The 13,799-nt window shown below is 42.2% G+C and overlaps 1 protein-coding gene across 7 annotated transcripts in view; it reads right to left on the bottom strand.

The window, feature by feature from the left end:
- The window catches only part of grb10b (growth factor receptor-bound protein 10b), a 267,318-nt gene that overhangs the window by 75,947 nt on the left and 177,572 nt on the right, over positions 1 to 13,799 (bottom strand). For all 7 annotated transcript variants that reach the window (XM_085988113.1, XM_085988111.1, XM_085988114.1 and 4 more), the window contains 2 exons: positions 9,934 to 10,090; positions 7,302 to 7,423 (listed from right to left, as the gene is read on the bottom strand). In XM_085988113.1, the coding sequence (XP_085844239.1) occupies positions 7,302 to 7,423; positions 9,934 to 10,090 (279 nt within the window). The remainder of the gene's footprint in view (positions 1 to 7,301; positions 7,424 to 9,933; positions 10,091 to 13,799) is intronic.

Genomic DNA, 13,799 nt, shown 5'->3' with positions numbered 1-13,799 from the left:
TTTGGCAGAAAAAATCAAAGAGCAAGTTATTATCTAAATGGAGAGAAACTGCAAAGTGCTACAGTACAAAGGGATCTGGGGGTCCTGGTGCATGAAACACAAAAAGTTAGTATGCAGGTGCAGCAGGTGATCAGGAAGGCCAATGGAATCTTGGCTTTTATTGCAAAGGGGATGGAGTATAAAAACAGGGAAGGCTTGCTGCAGTTATACAGGGTATTGGTGAGGCCACACCTGGAATACTGCGTGCAGTTTTGGTTTCCATATTTAAGAAAAGATATACTTGCTCTCGAGGCGGTTCAGAGAAGGTTCACTCGGTTGATTCCAGAGATGAGGGGGTTGACGTATGAGGAAAGGTTGAGTAGGTTGGGACTCTACTCATTGGAGTTCAGAAGAATGAGAGGCGATCTTATCGAAACATATAAGATTGTGAGGGGGCTTGATCGTGTGGATGCGGTGAGGATGTTTCCACTGATGGGTGAGACTAGAACTAGGGGGCATAATCTTAGAATAAGGGGCTGCCCTTTCAAAACTGAGATGAGGAGAAACTTCTTCACTCAGAGGATAGTAAATCTATGGAATTTGCTACCCCAGACAGCTGTGGAAGCTGCAACATTAAATAAATTAAAAATGAAGATAGACATTTTCCTAGCAGATAAGGGAATTAGGGGTTACGGGGAGAGGGCAGGGAAGTGGACGTGAGTCTAGATTCAGATCAGCCATGATCCTATTGAATGGCGGAGCAGGCCCGAGGGGCCGTATGGCCTACTCCTGCTCCTATTTCTTATGTTCTTATGATAGGGATAATGATAATCAGAGTGTGACAGGAAGGGACAGTGTATAAACATGAGAATATTCAGGGGCATGACACATTTCGGAAGGACAGGCAGAAAGGAAAAAGAGGTGGGGTAGCTCTGTTAATAAAGGATGAGATCAGTGCAATGGTGAGGAATGATATTGGCTCAGAAGATCAAGATGTAGAATCAGTTTGGGTGGAGATAAGAAATAATAAGGGAAGGAAGTCAGTGGTGGGAGTAGTCTATAGGCCCCCTAACAGTGGCTACACTGTAGGATAGAGCATAAATCAAGAAATAATGGAGGCTTGTAAGAAAGGTACTGCAATAATCATGGGCGATTTTAGTCTTCATATTGATTGGACAAATCAAATTGGCCAAGGAAGCCTTGAGGAAGAGTTCATAGAGTGTATTCGGGATGGTTTCTTAGAACAATACGTTGTAGAATCAACCAGGGAGCAGGCTACCTTAGACCTGGTACTGTGTAATGAGACAGAATTAATTAATGATCTCATAGTAAAGGATCCTCTAGGAAAGAGTGGTCATAGCATGATAGAAATTCAAATTCAGTTTGAGGGTGAGAAAGTTGGGTCTCAAACCAGTGTCCTCAACTTAAATAAAGGCAATTACAAAGGTATGAAGGCAGAATTGGCTAAAGTTGACTGGGAAAATAGATTAAAGGGTAAGATGGTAAATAAGCAGTGGCAGACATTTAAGGAAATATTTCATAACTCTCAGCAAAGATATATTCTAGTGAGAAGGAAAAACTCTAAGAGAAGGATGAACCATCCATGGCTAACTAAGGAAGTAAAGGATGGTATCAAATTGAAAACAAAGGCATACAATGTTGCGAAGATTAGTGGTAGGCCAGGCGATTGGGGAACTTTTAGAAACCAAAGGATGACTAAAAAAAGATAGATTGAGAGAGTAAACTAGCAAGAAATATAAAAACAGACGGTAAGAGCTTCTACAGGTATATAAGGAAGAGAGTAGCTAAAGTAAACGTTGGTCCCTTAGAGGATGAGACTGGGGAATTAATAATGGTAAACAGGGAAATGGCAGAGACTTTAAACAAATATTTTGTATCGGTCTTCATGGCAGAAGACACTAAAAGCATCCCAATAATAGATAATCAAGGGGCTATCGGGAGGGGGGAACTTAAAACAATCACTATCACGAGAGGAAAAAGTACTCGGTAAAATAATGGGACTAAAGGTGGACAAGTTCCCTGGCCTGATGGCCTGCATCCTAGGGTATTAAAAGACATGGCTGCAGAGACAGTGGCTGCATTGGTTGCAATCCAGCAAAATTCCCTGGATTCTGGAGAGGTCCCAGCGGATTGGAAAACTGCAAATGTAACGCCCCTATTTAAGAAAGGAGGTAGACAGAAAGCAGAAAACTATAGACCAGTTAACCTAACGTCCGTCATTGGGAAAATGCTGGAGTCCATTATTAAGGAATAGCAGGACATTTAGAAAGTCATAATACAGTCAAGCAGCATCAGCATGGTTTTGTGAAAGGGAAATCATGTTTGACAAATTTACTGGAGTTCTTTGAAGATGTAATGAACAGGGTGGATAAAGGGGAACCAGTAGATGTAGTGTATTTGGATTTCTAAAAGGCATTCGATAAGGTGCCACATAAAAGGTTACTGCACGAGATAAGAGCTCACGGGGTTGGGGGTAATATATTAGCATGGATAGAGGATTGGCTAACTAATAGAAAACAGAGTCTCGGGATAAATGGGTCATTTTCAGGTTGGCAAACTGTAACTAGTGGGGTGCCGCAGGGACCAGTGCTGGGGCCTCAACTATTTACAATCTATATTAATGACTTGGATGAAGGGACCGAATGTAATGTAGCCAAATTTGCTGAGGATACAAAGATAGGTGGGAAAGCAAGTTGTGAAGAGGACTCAAAGAATCTGCAAAGAGAAATAAATAGGCTAAGTGAGTGGGCAAAAATTTGGCAGGTGGAGTATAAAGTGGGAAAATGTGAGGTTATCCACTTTGGTAGGAAAAATAAAAAAGCAAATTATTTTTTAAATGGAGAGAGATTACAGAATGCTGCGGTACACAGGGATCTGGAGGTCCTTGTACATGAAACAAAAAGTTAACATGCAGGTACAGTAAGTAATTAGAAAGCCAAATGGAATGTTGGCCTTTAATGCAAGAGGAATGGAGTATAAAAGTAGGGAAGTCCTGCTACAACTGTACAGGGTATTGGTGAGACCACACCTGGAGTACGGCGTACAGTTTTGGTCTCCTTATTTAAGGAGGGATACACATGCATTGGAGGCGGTTCAGAGATGGTTCACTAAAGGTTGATTCCTGAGATGAAGGGGTTGTCTTATGAAGAAAGGTTGAGCAGGTTGGGCCTATACTCATTGGAGTTTAGAAGAATGAGGTGATCTTATTGAAACATAAGATTCTGAGGGGGCTTGACAGGGTAGATGCGCAGAGGATGTTACCCCTCGTGGGATAATCTAGAACTAGGGGGCATAGTTTCAGAATAAAGGGTCGCCCATTTAAAACGGAGGTGGAGGAAGAATTTCTTCTCCGTCGTGAATCTGTGGAATTCTCTACCCCAGAGAGCTGTGGAGGCTGGGTCATTGAATATATTTAAGATGGAGACAGACAGATTTTTGAACGATATGGGGAGCGAGCAGGAAAGTGGAGTTGAGGCCAAGATCAGATGAGCCATGATCTTATTGAATGGCGGAGCAGGCTCGAGGGGCCAAATGGCCTACTCCTGCTCCTATTTCTTATGTTTTTACGTTCTTTAAAATTCTCGTTCTGTACCATCCACCCAAACCCCATGCCATGTTTCTCTCAGATATCCTCACGGCATTCCTCCCTCAGCCTCTGTACTAAACGATTCCTCATCCTCTGATATCAACCTCCGTCTTAATGCACCTTGCCTTCTCTCCTCTGAGTTCACTGCCCTACACTCCATATAACCTCCCCTCCCCTCCTACCCATATTCATGGCCACCCCCTCGACTATACCATCTCACATGGCTTCTCTATTCCCGTCGTCTCAATTACAGACAAGGCCATATCTGATCACTATTTTGTATCCCTCACATACCCCTTTCCAACCCCAATTACTCCTGCAGAAACCCCGCTAACAACTCTCTCAGTCACTTGCAACACTTTCAAACTTCCAAATGTCTAGCTTTTAACCCTTTGTCCGCTGTGATACTCCTGTAGTTACCAATCTGCACAATCACACCCCACCTCCATCTTTGATGCCCTTGTCCACAATAAAAACACTTACTCTAGCCCACCTTGGTCATTCCCCTAGGTATGGTCCCCATCTTCGCTCCCTTAAGTCCAAGGGACACAGATTTAAATGTTTATGGTGCACAACTGGTTTAGCCATTGGTCACCAGATCTGGCTAGACCACTTCAAGCACCATTGGGCCCTGCTCTCCTCTGCCAAAACTTCAGGAATATAAAGATAACCACTGGCTTCTTTTCTCCATTAACATTCGTCTCCTTAAACCCCTCTCACCTGGCCCCTCCACCCTCGCCAACAAGTGCAAGGAGCTTATGGATTTTAGGCATGGAGTTTGAGATCATTCGCTCAGCTACCTCTGCCACATCCCTCCCTTCCCCTTGGCCACCAAGCCAAGTTTCCCCATAGGCCCCACCAATCCCCCGCCCTGCAATTCCCTCTTCCAAGCTTGCTGTCCATGAGCTGAAATTTCTTCCAATTCAACATTGGGAAGCCCAAAGCCATTGTCTATGGCCCCTGCCACAAACTCTGTTCTGTCGCCATCGATTCCATCCTTCTCTCTGGCCAGTGTCTCAGACTGAACTAGACTGTTGACAACCACGGCGTCCTATTTCATCCTGAGTTGAGCTTCCAACCCCAAATCCTCCACATGATAAAGACCGCCTAGTTCCACTTTTGTAACATTGCCTGTCACCGCCCCTGCCTTAGCCCATCTGCTACTGAAACCCTCATCCACTTTAAACTGCAATATAATGATAGAAGTAAGATGACAGGTATTCTGGTTCATTTCACATTGGAAAACCTCAAGATTCAGGTCTTTTCAAATTCTAAGAGGGCTATAGCAAGTCTCTTATGATCATACACCTGGAACACACTCAACGATTGTAAGCCTGCTTTATGCTACAAGATTCAAACCTGCACCTGTATAATTTTTAAGAATAAATGATTTTTTTTTTGAAATACCAAGTCTGAATTGGTTTAAATTCAGAAATTAAATATAACAAGTTGAGTCACTTCAGATTTACTACTTGTGCTGACATCTTCCCCTAGAATAGATCCACAATATTGCATAAAAAGATGTTTCCCTAATGTTATAACAAACACAATCACCTATGATACAAGTCCGTTTAAAAACAGATACCAAATCATTTAAAACATGAATAACTAGCTGGAGTACCCGGCGTTGCCGAGGGAACTGAAGAACCCTCTGCCATGTTTTTAAAACTGTTGGGATTGAAGAACTCTTCTTTAACTTCGGTTTTTCTTGATGGGGGTCACCAGCAGCCATATACTCCAGGTTTTACAGTTTTGGGTATGTCTCGCCTGGTCAACAGCTTGCCGTGCCCAAGTCTGGTCAGGAGTCTCTGACTCCCCCCTCCCCTTCCTGCCCCTCTGTCTCTCCCTCCCTCCCCCTCTCCCCTTGTCGCCCACTCACTCTCCCTCCCTCCCCTGCCTAACAATCTATCTCTTCCAATTGTGCCTTCAGTGTCCTAGCCCGCTGTACTCTGTCCTTGCTGCCCATCCCTGCCCCGGTCGAGAGAAGTGCCAGATGAATGCAAGTTGCCGCCGAGGAGGAGGGTAGTATTGGCGGCGAGCAGGTTGATGGGCAGCTGCAGGGCAGAACGAAATAGATGGAGACCGGAACCGTTCACAGTAACTCCAAGTGTGGGAGAGAGAGAGAGAGAGAGAGAGAGTGAGAGAGTGTGAGAGAGAGAGAGAGAGAGAGAGAGTGTGAGAGAGAGAAATTTTGGAATCACCTACAAATGAGCAACCCCCAATGCTATCACTACAACGCCCTGAAATGCCAAGAGCTGACCATAAAGAAGAATACCCTCAGTCAACTAGTCCTGGGACTCAGTGAAGTAACTACTAACAATACTAACAATAACCAGCCCCAGGACAGTGACAGGGTAACACAAAGAATTCGACCCAACACAATCGTCGCTAAGCAAAGGGAAAAATATCTGACATATTGGGCAGAAACAACAAAAACCCAAAGCAAACTCAATTGCTACTTGGCCCTAAACAGACAATACAACATAGCTGATTACCTGACCATGGTAAAGGATAACAAACTGAGAAGAACCGTGACAAGGTACAGACTTAGCGAACATAGCCTAGCGATCGAAAAAGGCAGACACAGGCAGACCAGGCTGCCAAGAGAAGACAGGATATGCTCTCACTGCAGTCAGGGAGTAGTGGAGACAGAGATGCACTTCCTCACAGCCTGTGGAAAATATCAGGGCATCAGGGAGAATTTCTACCAAAAATTCTCACAAATATGCCCTGAATTCAGAAATCTGAATGACAACCAAAAACTCCCATTCCTACTGGGGGAGGAGAGAAGCTGTGTAACACTGGCGGTACACTATGTTACAGCTTGCCACGAACAGAGGGACAACCAGTAAACTAAGAAAAGAGTATATATAAACAAGGCGAATGTATATTTATACACTCAGGGATATACCTGTTTATACACTGTATGAATAGAACTGCGTTTATGTGTTCAACCATAAATGTATTTTGATGCTTTGGCAACATAAGATGTACCTTATCATGCCAATAAAGCGATTTGAATTTGAATTTGAATTTGAGAGAGAGAGAGAGAGAGAGAGGGAGAGAGAGAGAGAGAGAGAGTGAGTGAGTGTGAGGGAAGGAGATAGAGAAGAGAGGAAGACACCCCGGGGAAGGGGTTGGACTCAGAGCCCGGCCTTGGTGGCCCGGCCTGGCCCGAGTGACCCCAGCTCAGCTCCCGCTCCAGCCCGCCGCCAGCGCTCCCCCGCTCGCTGTCTTTCGGGCTCTCGGGCGTATCTGTCTCTGTCTGTGTATGCTCGCTGTCTCTCAGGCCACGTGGTTGTCTATGTCTGTGTATCTGTTTTCCCGCTCCCGCACTCACGGCAGGCTGCAGGATTAGGCCCCGCCCACACACGCCATGAAACCCCCCCCGTGACGCACCGCGCTTCCCCCGTAGGATTGGTCAACCATCACGTCACTCAACGCTAATGAGCGGATTTTGTCTGTTTTTTGTATACTGTCTGAGCAATTTTTGTCTGACCAAAAAGTAAATACGCCTATGACACTCCCCTAATCATAAGCTTTCTTTTGATATAACATATGTGTAGGTACGCTCTACAACGACAGACAGACTCATATATATATATATATATATAATATATATAAAAAATAGATAGAAGATAGATTACGGTATAAATGATTCAAAAATGTGGCTAAGCCATTTTAAATATTAGTTACAAGACGAATAGGTACTTACCACTGGATGTTTAAAAAATTCATATTTGGCGTAGTTTTTCCTGAATAAAAATTTGCTTTCATTTCCCATTATCCATGTGGATTGTACTTGCACTACCAGTTCATGGTCTTCCAAACATCTTTCTGTGAAAAAGTTTGAGAATTTGTATGATGAATTTCTCAACTGAATAGGACAAGAGGAATCATGAAGATATGGTCACTGTAAATAGATGTAACATTAACATTTATCCACATACACCACATTTGAGGTTTAGACATTTGTTGTTCATGTTATCCCACAGGATGCTGTATTGGAATCATATATATAGCCTCTCTCTTCACAAAGAAGGAACACAGCACGGTGGCATAGTGGTTAGCACTGTTGCCTCACAGCGCCAGGGACCCGGGTTCGAATCCGGCCTCGGGTGACTGTCTGTGTGGAGTTTGCACATTCTCCCCGTGTTTGCGTGGGTTTCCTCCGGGTGCTCCGGTTTCCTCCCACAGTCCAAAGATGTGCGGGTTAGGTTGATTGGCTATGATAAATTGACCCTTAGTGTTAGGGGGATTAAATACGTGAGGTTACGGGGATAGGGTGGGATATGTGTTGGTGTAGGGGTTACGGGGATCGGGTGGGATATGTGTCGGTGCAGGCTCGATGGGCCGAAATGGCCTCTATCTGCACTGTGGGGTTTCTGTGATATTGAAACTTTCATGTCGTAAAGATGTCCAAAAGTGGTTCACAAGCATAGAATTATATTTCAAGTATAGTCACTGTTTTGTAGGCAAACATGGTAGCCAACTTATGCACAGCAAGCTACCACAAACAAATGAGCTAAATAACAGTTAATCCATAGGTTGTATTGGTTAAAGGATGAAAGCTGGCCAGGATACCAGGAGGACTCATTGCCCTTCTCTTTTATACCTAACTGGGATCCCTGTAACATCCACAAAGGAGGACACCTCTAACAATGCAGTGCTTCCTCAGTACTGCACTGAAGTGGCAGCCTAGATAGCATGCTCACGGTGAGAGTGCACATGCATGGCCTCATGCCATTCAGCATATAATGTAGGTTGTGCACACGTGGTGAGGTTTTGATGAATGTAACTAGTATAACCTGCTCAGCACAAATGAAGCATATTATCCTGTATTATTAGTAGCACACCTTTAAAGGTATTCCATTTGTCCTCAGCTGAGCTGTTGAACAACTGAGGCGAGAGTGTGCTGAGCCAAATGACACTGGTCTACGCTAAGATTCTGATCCAACTAATAAAATTGATAATTTTCTCACTTTGCTGCCATTATAAACTTACCTTGCTGTTTTTTCCTTTATCTGCTTTCTGATTGTTAGCTTCTTCGTATTTTGTACTTATATGCTTTCAATTTTTCTTCCTTTCTCTCACTGCTCTGCTTTACTTATCTTTTCCTGCCTTTCCCTTTCTTTCACCGTTGCATTTACATTAAGTGCAAATGCTTCCAGACAATCCTAAAATAACATGCAACATTTAAACCTCCAAAAATTTGGAGCATCTGTAAAGTTTGTCAAGACTACAGAAGTGACCATTCTGCATGCCTATACCAACGAGGGCTCCTCATCTAGATGGGAACACTTCAAGTGCCATACCATGGGCTGCATCTTTGATATACTTGATAAAATGTGTCACTTCATTTTTATTAATTTCACATAAGCTCTTAACCAGAGTCTTAATACTACCAAAGAAAAACAATGTAAATGACTAGTCACCAGCTTGTAGCACCACAACCTGAGCACCACCCCTGGAAATGCTTTCATTGGGTCATGATGAACACAGATTTTGCAACTGTCAAATTAATAGTGATTCCCACACACAATTCACTAATGGACAAGAATGGAGAGATTTGATGTATTTTTGTTTGTTAATTCCTGTAGCATGGCCAGAGCATTGTGGGCAGAAATGCTTCATGTTTATTGGTGTAAAATATCAAAAACGAGTAACTAAAAAAAAATACCACATGTAGTCAGTAATGATGTATTTTACTGGTGGTACATAATTACCACAAAGGTCTGCATGAGGTACAAGAGAGATTTTTCAAGCTACCTACCTCCCATGTCCTTTGTTACTTCCTGAGTATTATTTTACCATTAGTACTGTTTAATTAGAAACAAATAATGAATCACTAGTCCCCACAGCCTGTCAGTTTCCACTTGTGATCTAGCTCTGAACTCAACTACTACTCCCTGATGTACACATCTCAACTACCAGGCAAAGAAGGCATGCAACACTGAACCATGCACCACTAAGAATTGAAAAAAACGACAGCTCAGACAAAAAGGTTCTCAAAATTAATTGCAAAATAAATTAGAAAGACAAATGTGGTGTAAACAGAATACACAACTTGCAAGTCACAATGTATTCAAAAAAATCACTTCAGCCCTCACTCACTTGTGCATGCAGTACTTATGACCTTAATCAACATGGTTTTTCATGTTTTACTCCTGCTGTTCCCCATAGCAGCATCTATAAATATTCAACTGCATTGATGTGAAAAATATCTATGAAGCCACGACTGATACAAATGTGTCGATTTTACTTTTCTCCCCCCAAATAAATCTACTGTTAATGATAAAAATGAATGATGCTCACTAAATTCATTTAGCATTATATGACACTCTTACCTAGACCCAGATGTGGGTGATGTTCGATTAAGGTCCAGCTGTTGTCATCAACACAATGGCATTTATATATCAACAGCTGGCAGGCATCTCTGGCAGTCATGTCAGATGGAAGTTCAATTGCTTTGCTTGTTCCATCTTCACTAAAAACTTTAATGACCTGCCAAAAGAGAGGATCCACTGATCATTATACAATAAAATGAATAAGCAAAGTACACTATATTATTCAATATTACAAATATTATTGGAATAAATAAATCAATTAATGCAAGAAATACAGAAGCATTAGATTCTTGTGGTTCAAAATTTTGAAAATAATTTCCACTCACAATTAAGTTTATTCAAAACGGCAATGGTTGCCCTCTCCCATACATTTTAAATGTTAGGTCATACTACTGCATTTTTAAAGAACTTTAAAATACACTCAACTGTGGCAAATTAATCAGCTACATGGTTAATAACTTCCTTTTCTGTTCCCCCTCCCCCCAACACTTTAACTGAAGGAAGCCATTGAGTGCTAATATGAACTGGATTTAGACAGTCCTTTCTATTCCTGTTAGTATTATCAGCTCACACCAATCCAGACACATGACATCAGAATATGAAGGAAACCTGGAGGATAATTTGCTGTGAATATCTTACCTCAGCTTGGAAAAGGCAGCAGTTAGGAGAACAGGATGGCATTTTAAAATTAAGCCTGCTGCTTTAGAGTTCTTTGTCTCTTCCAAACCCTTTCAGTAATGTAGATGTTATAATGTATCAAAGGATTACTGTACCTGTCACATACTCCAAGCACTGACTAGCATTGAAAGAGATTACATTTCTCTAGGGTGTGTACAGGACTCTGTGAGCTCCACAAAGGGTTAGTACACAGTCAGTTAGGTAGTGAATCAAACCATGCATGCTGACCAATCAGAGTAACCTTTTCTGGCTGATGTAATCAGTTCCCACACAGATCATTACAGTGTTCCAATTTACTTTGCCATTCTAGCCAATTTGAGAAAATGTGTTTCAAGAGTACCCACATATGATGTCACGAAGAATCTCAGACATATTAACACATTAATGAAAACAAAAAAGGTTTAGAAATCTGGATAAAAGCAAACATGAAGTTTATAATCTCGCATGTTTGCCAACTATCCCACACAATGGAGAGCTTTATGGTAACTGATGCAATCTAAATGCAATTTAAGGACTGCACTTCCGCAGCACCGTCAGGTTTAGTCACCTGTAGCACTGAATGCTATTTTTAATAGCTAGTAATCACAAACAATGGGTTTTGCGAAGGATATAAATCAATGTAAAAACACTCTTACTTTTAAGCAGTAGTATGCAGCAGTTGGGTAGATCTGAACATTTTGTTTCAAAACAGTCCTTCCTTATCTACATAAAGTTAAGGACCGGAAAGGATGAACTTATTGTTGAAATCAGGCTTGTTTAAACTGTGGGGTGCTAACATTTGCTAACAATGGAAAACTATACAGGCGATTTAAAGTGACCCATAAGAGTTTAAAGCAACTGTGCATGTGCAAATCTACCCTGATTTCAAGGAAGGTCTGTACAGACCAAGTTCAGAAACTTAATTGCTGGACTATGAGAAGAGAGGTGTCAAGCAGCCCACATCTGGACCCAAAGTGGCAGCAGTAAACTATCTTCCACTGTTCATATTTTCTGCCAATGATGCACAACAATTGAAAGCACCAGTAAAAACTCCTCTCAAGGGAAGTCTTGATGCATCTGTGTCAGATCTCTGAGACCTAATCTACTTGAGTTAACCCTGGATATTTCTTAAATACCAGTTCTCCAAACATGAGCAGCAGACCACCAAGCTCTCCAAGTTGGACCCCAGAAATTTCCATCACAAGGAGCAAGGAGCCAGCAAACACTGAACTTTTTAATCTTAATTAAGCAATAAACTGGAAATGTACACTGCATAAAGTAGTAAATGTACCAAACAGCTCCTGCACATGGACTCACAGTGAGGATGAGTAGGTTTTTTTTTAGAAACCTGCAAATTTCCAAATTGTGTTAACTTATACAACTAACAAAGTACTCTGAATGGGAAAGAACTGTTATGGAACCTACCAGTCACAGGCTGGTTAGAAGGTGAAAGGAGAGTTTCTCAGTTGAAATCCAGCAAGTAGGCTGCTGCGGGCCAGTAAATTTTCTTGTGGCTGCCGCAACTTCACAGGAAGTGTGGCAAAGCTGCTTCTCTGATAAACTTAAGGATGGTGGGGGCGGAACCAGCAGCCAGCCAGGAGGGATAGGAATCACTCAATCCAGCCCCACAGAGGAAGTGGGATAGTGTGGCGCGGGAGTTAAAAGTTTGGGCCGGAGGCATGCAGGTGCAAAGCAGAATGACCAAAGTACTTTTCTTCCAGCCGCCAACAGCAGCGCCTAGGAGATCGATTCTATTCAAGACTACTGGGCAATCTGGGATGGTTAGCAACCCTACCATTGCCAGTCTGATAGACTGGAGTCTTCTAGTTTGATCTGTATTGGGAATTAAATGGTTTCCGTATTGTCACCTGTAATATATGTGGGTAGAACAAATGAAGGACAGACATGATGAGTTGCTAATCAAGGTGCTTGTATACTAGGCTAGAGCAAACTGAGCATGCTCATACTAAACCATGTGGTAAAAAATTACACTGCTTTCCCCTTAAAAAAATGTATTCCCCTCTCAAATACAACAAAACTATGGTCCCATCTCTCAGCATTACATGCACTACGGAACAAAAACTCCTGGCTTTTTTTCTTTTAAATGAACTACAAATCCAGTTTAATAACAGGTTTGCAGAGCCTTCCTGATCTCCTTACTGAAGGTTTTGGTGTTGAACCGGGAGGATGTTCTTGAGGGGACAAGGACAGAATTCATTTGGTTAGAGTTGAGGAGCAAAAAGGGTATGATCACACTATTGGGGGTATTCTACAGACCTCCAAATAGCGAGAGGGAGGTTAGAGAAGCAAATCTGCAGGGAAATTGCAGAGAGATGCAAGAGCTATATAGAGTGGTGATACTGGGGGACTTTAATTACCCAACTATCGATTGGGATAATGCTAGGGTAAAGGGAAAGGAGGGGGAGGAAGTTCTAAAATGTGTTCAGGAGAATTTCCTTGACCAGTATGTTCTTGGCCCAACTAAGGAGGAGGCATTGCTGGATCTCGCACTGGGGAATGAGGTGGGCCAGGTCGACCAAGTGTCTGTGGGAGAACACTTGGGTACGAGTGATCATCGTGTCATAAGATTTAGATTAGCAATGGAGAGGAGCAAGCTACAATCTAGAGTGGAACTTCTAAATTGGAATAGGGTTAACTTCAATGGGATGCGAAAGGATCTAGCCAGGGTAAAATGAAACCAAAGGACATGAAAAACTGTAACGGAACAATGGGAGATCTTTAAGGAGATGTTGTTCCAAGTACAGGCTAGATACATTCCAACAAGAGGAAAGGGTAAGGGAACCAAAGCAAGGACTCCTTGGATGACTAGGGAGATAGAGAAGATGATGAAACAAAAAAGAGGGTGTATGATGAATGTCAGGTGAATTCTTCAATGGAGAACCAGACAAAGGGCCAAATAGTCTACTCCTGCTCCTATTTCTTATGTTATGTCCTTATGTAAGGGTACAGTACTGAACCTTTAACAAAACTTTAAAGGAAAGAATCTGGTAACGTTACAAGATGCAAGAAAAACATTACTGCAATCTCAGTTAAACTAGTTATATTTTGTCACATAAATCCAAAATACTAACATTTGAAGGTACTTCTCTCCCAGGTAATGCAGAAAACTAAATTGTTAAGTAGATCCCACGACTGCTAATATTGATTCTTTGCCAATCTAATCAGTCAATTAGTTCCATTTAGAAACA

Source organism: Somniosus microcephalus, chromosome 5 (genome assembly GCF_052327205.1).
Source record: "Somniosus microcephalus isolate GS21.2 chromosome 5, FLI_Smic_1.0, whole genome shotgun sequence".
NCBI lineage: Eukaryota > Metazoa > Chordata > Chondrichthyes > Squaliformes > Somniosidae > Somniosus > Somniosus microcephalus.
The sequence above is the reverse complement of the archived record's forward strand: the minus strand, read 5'-3'. Positions and strand labels throughout refer to the sequence as shown.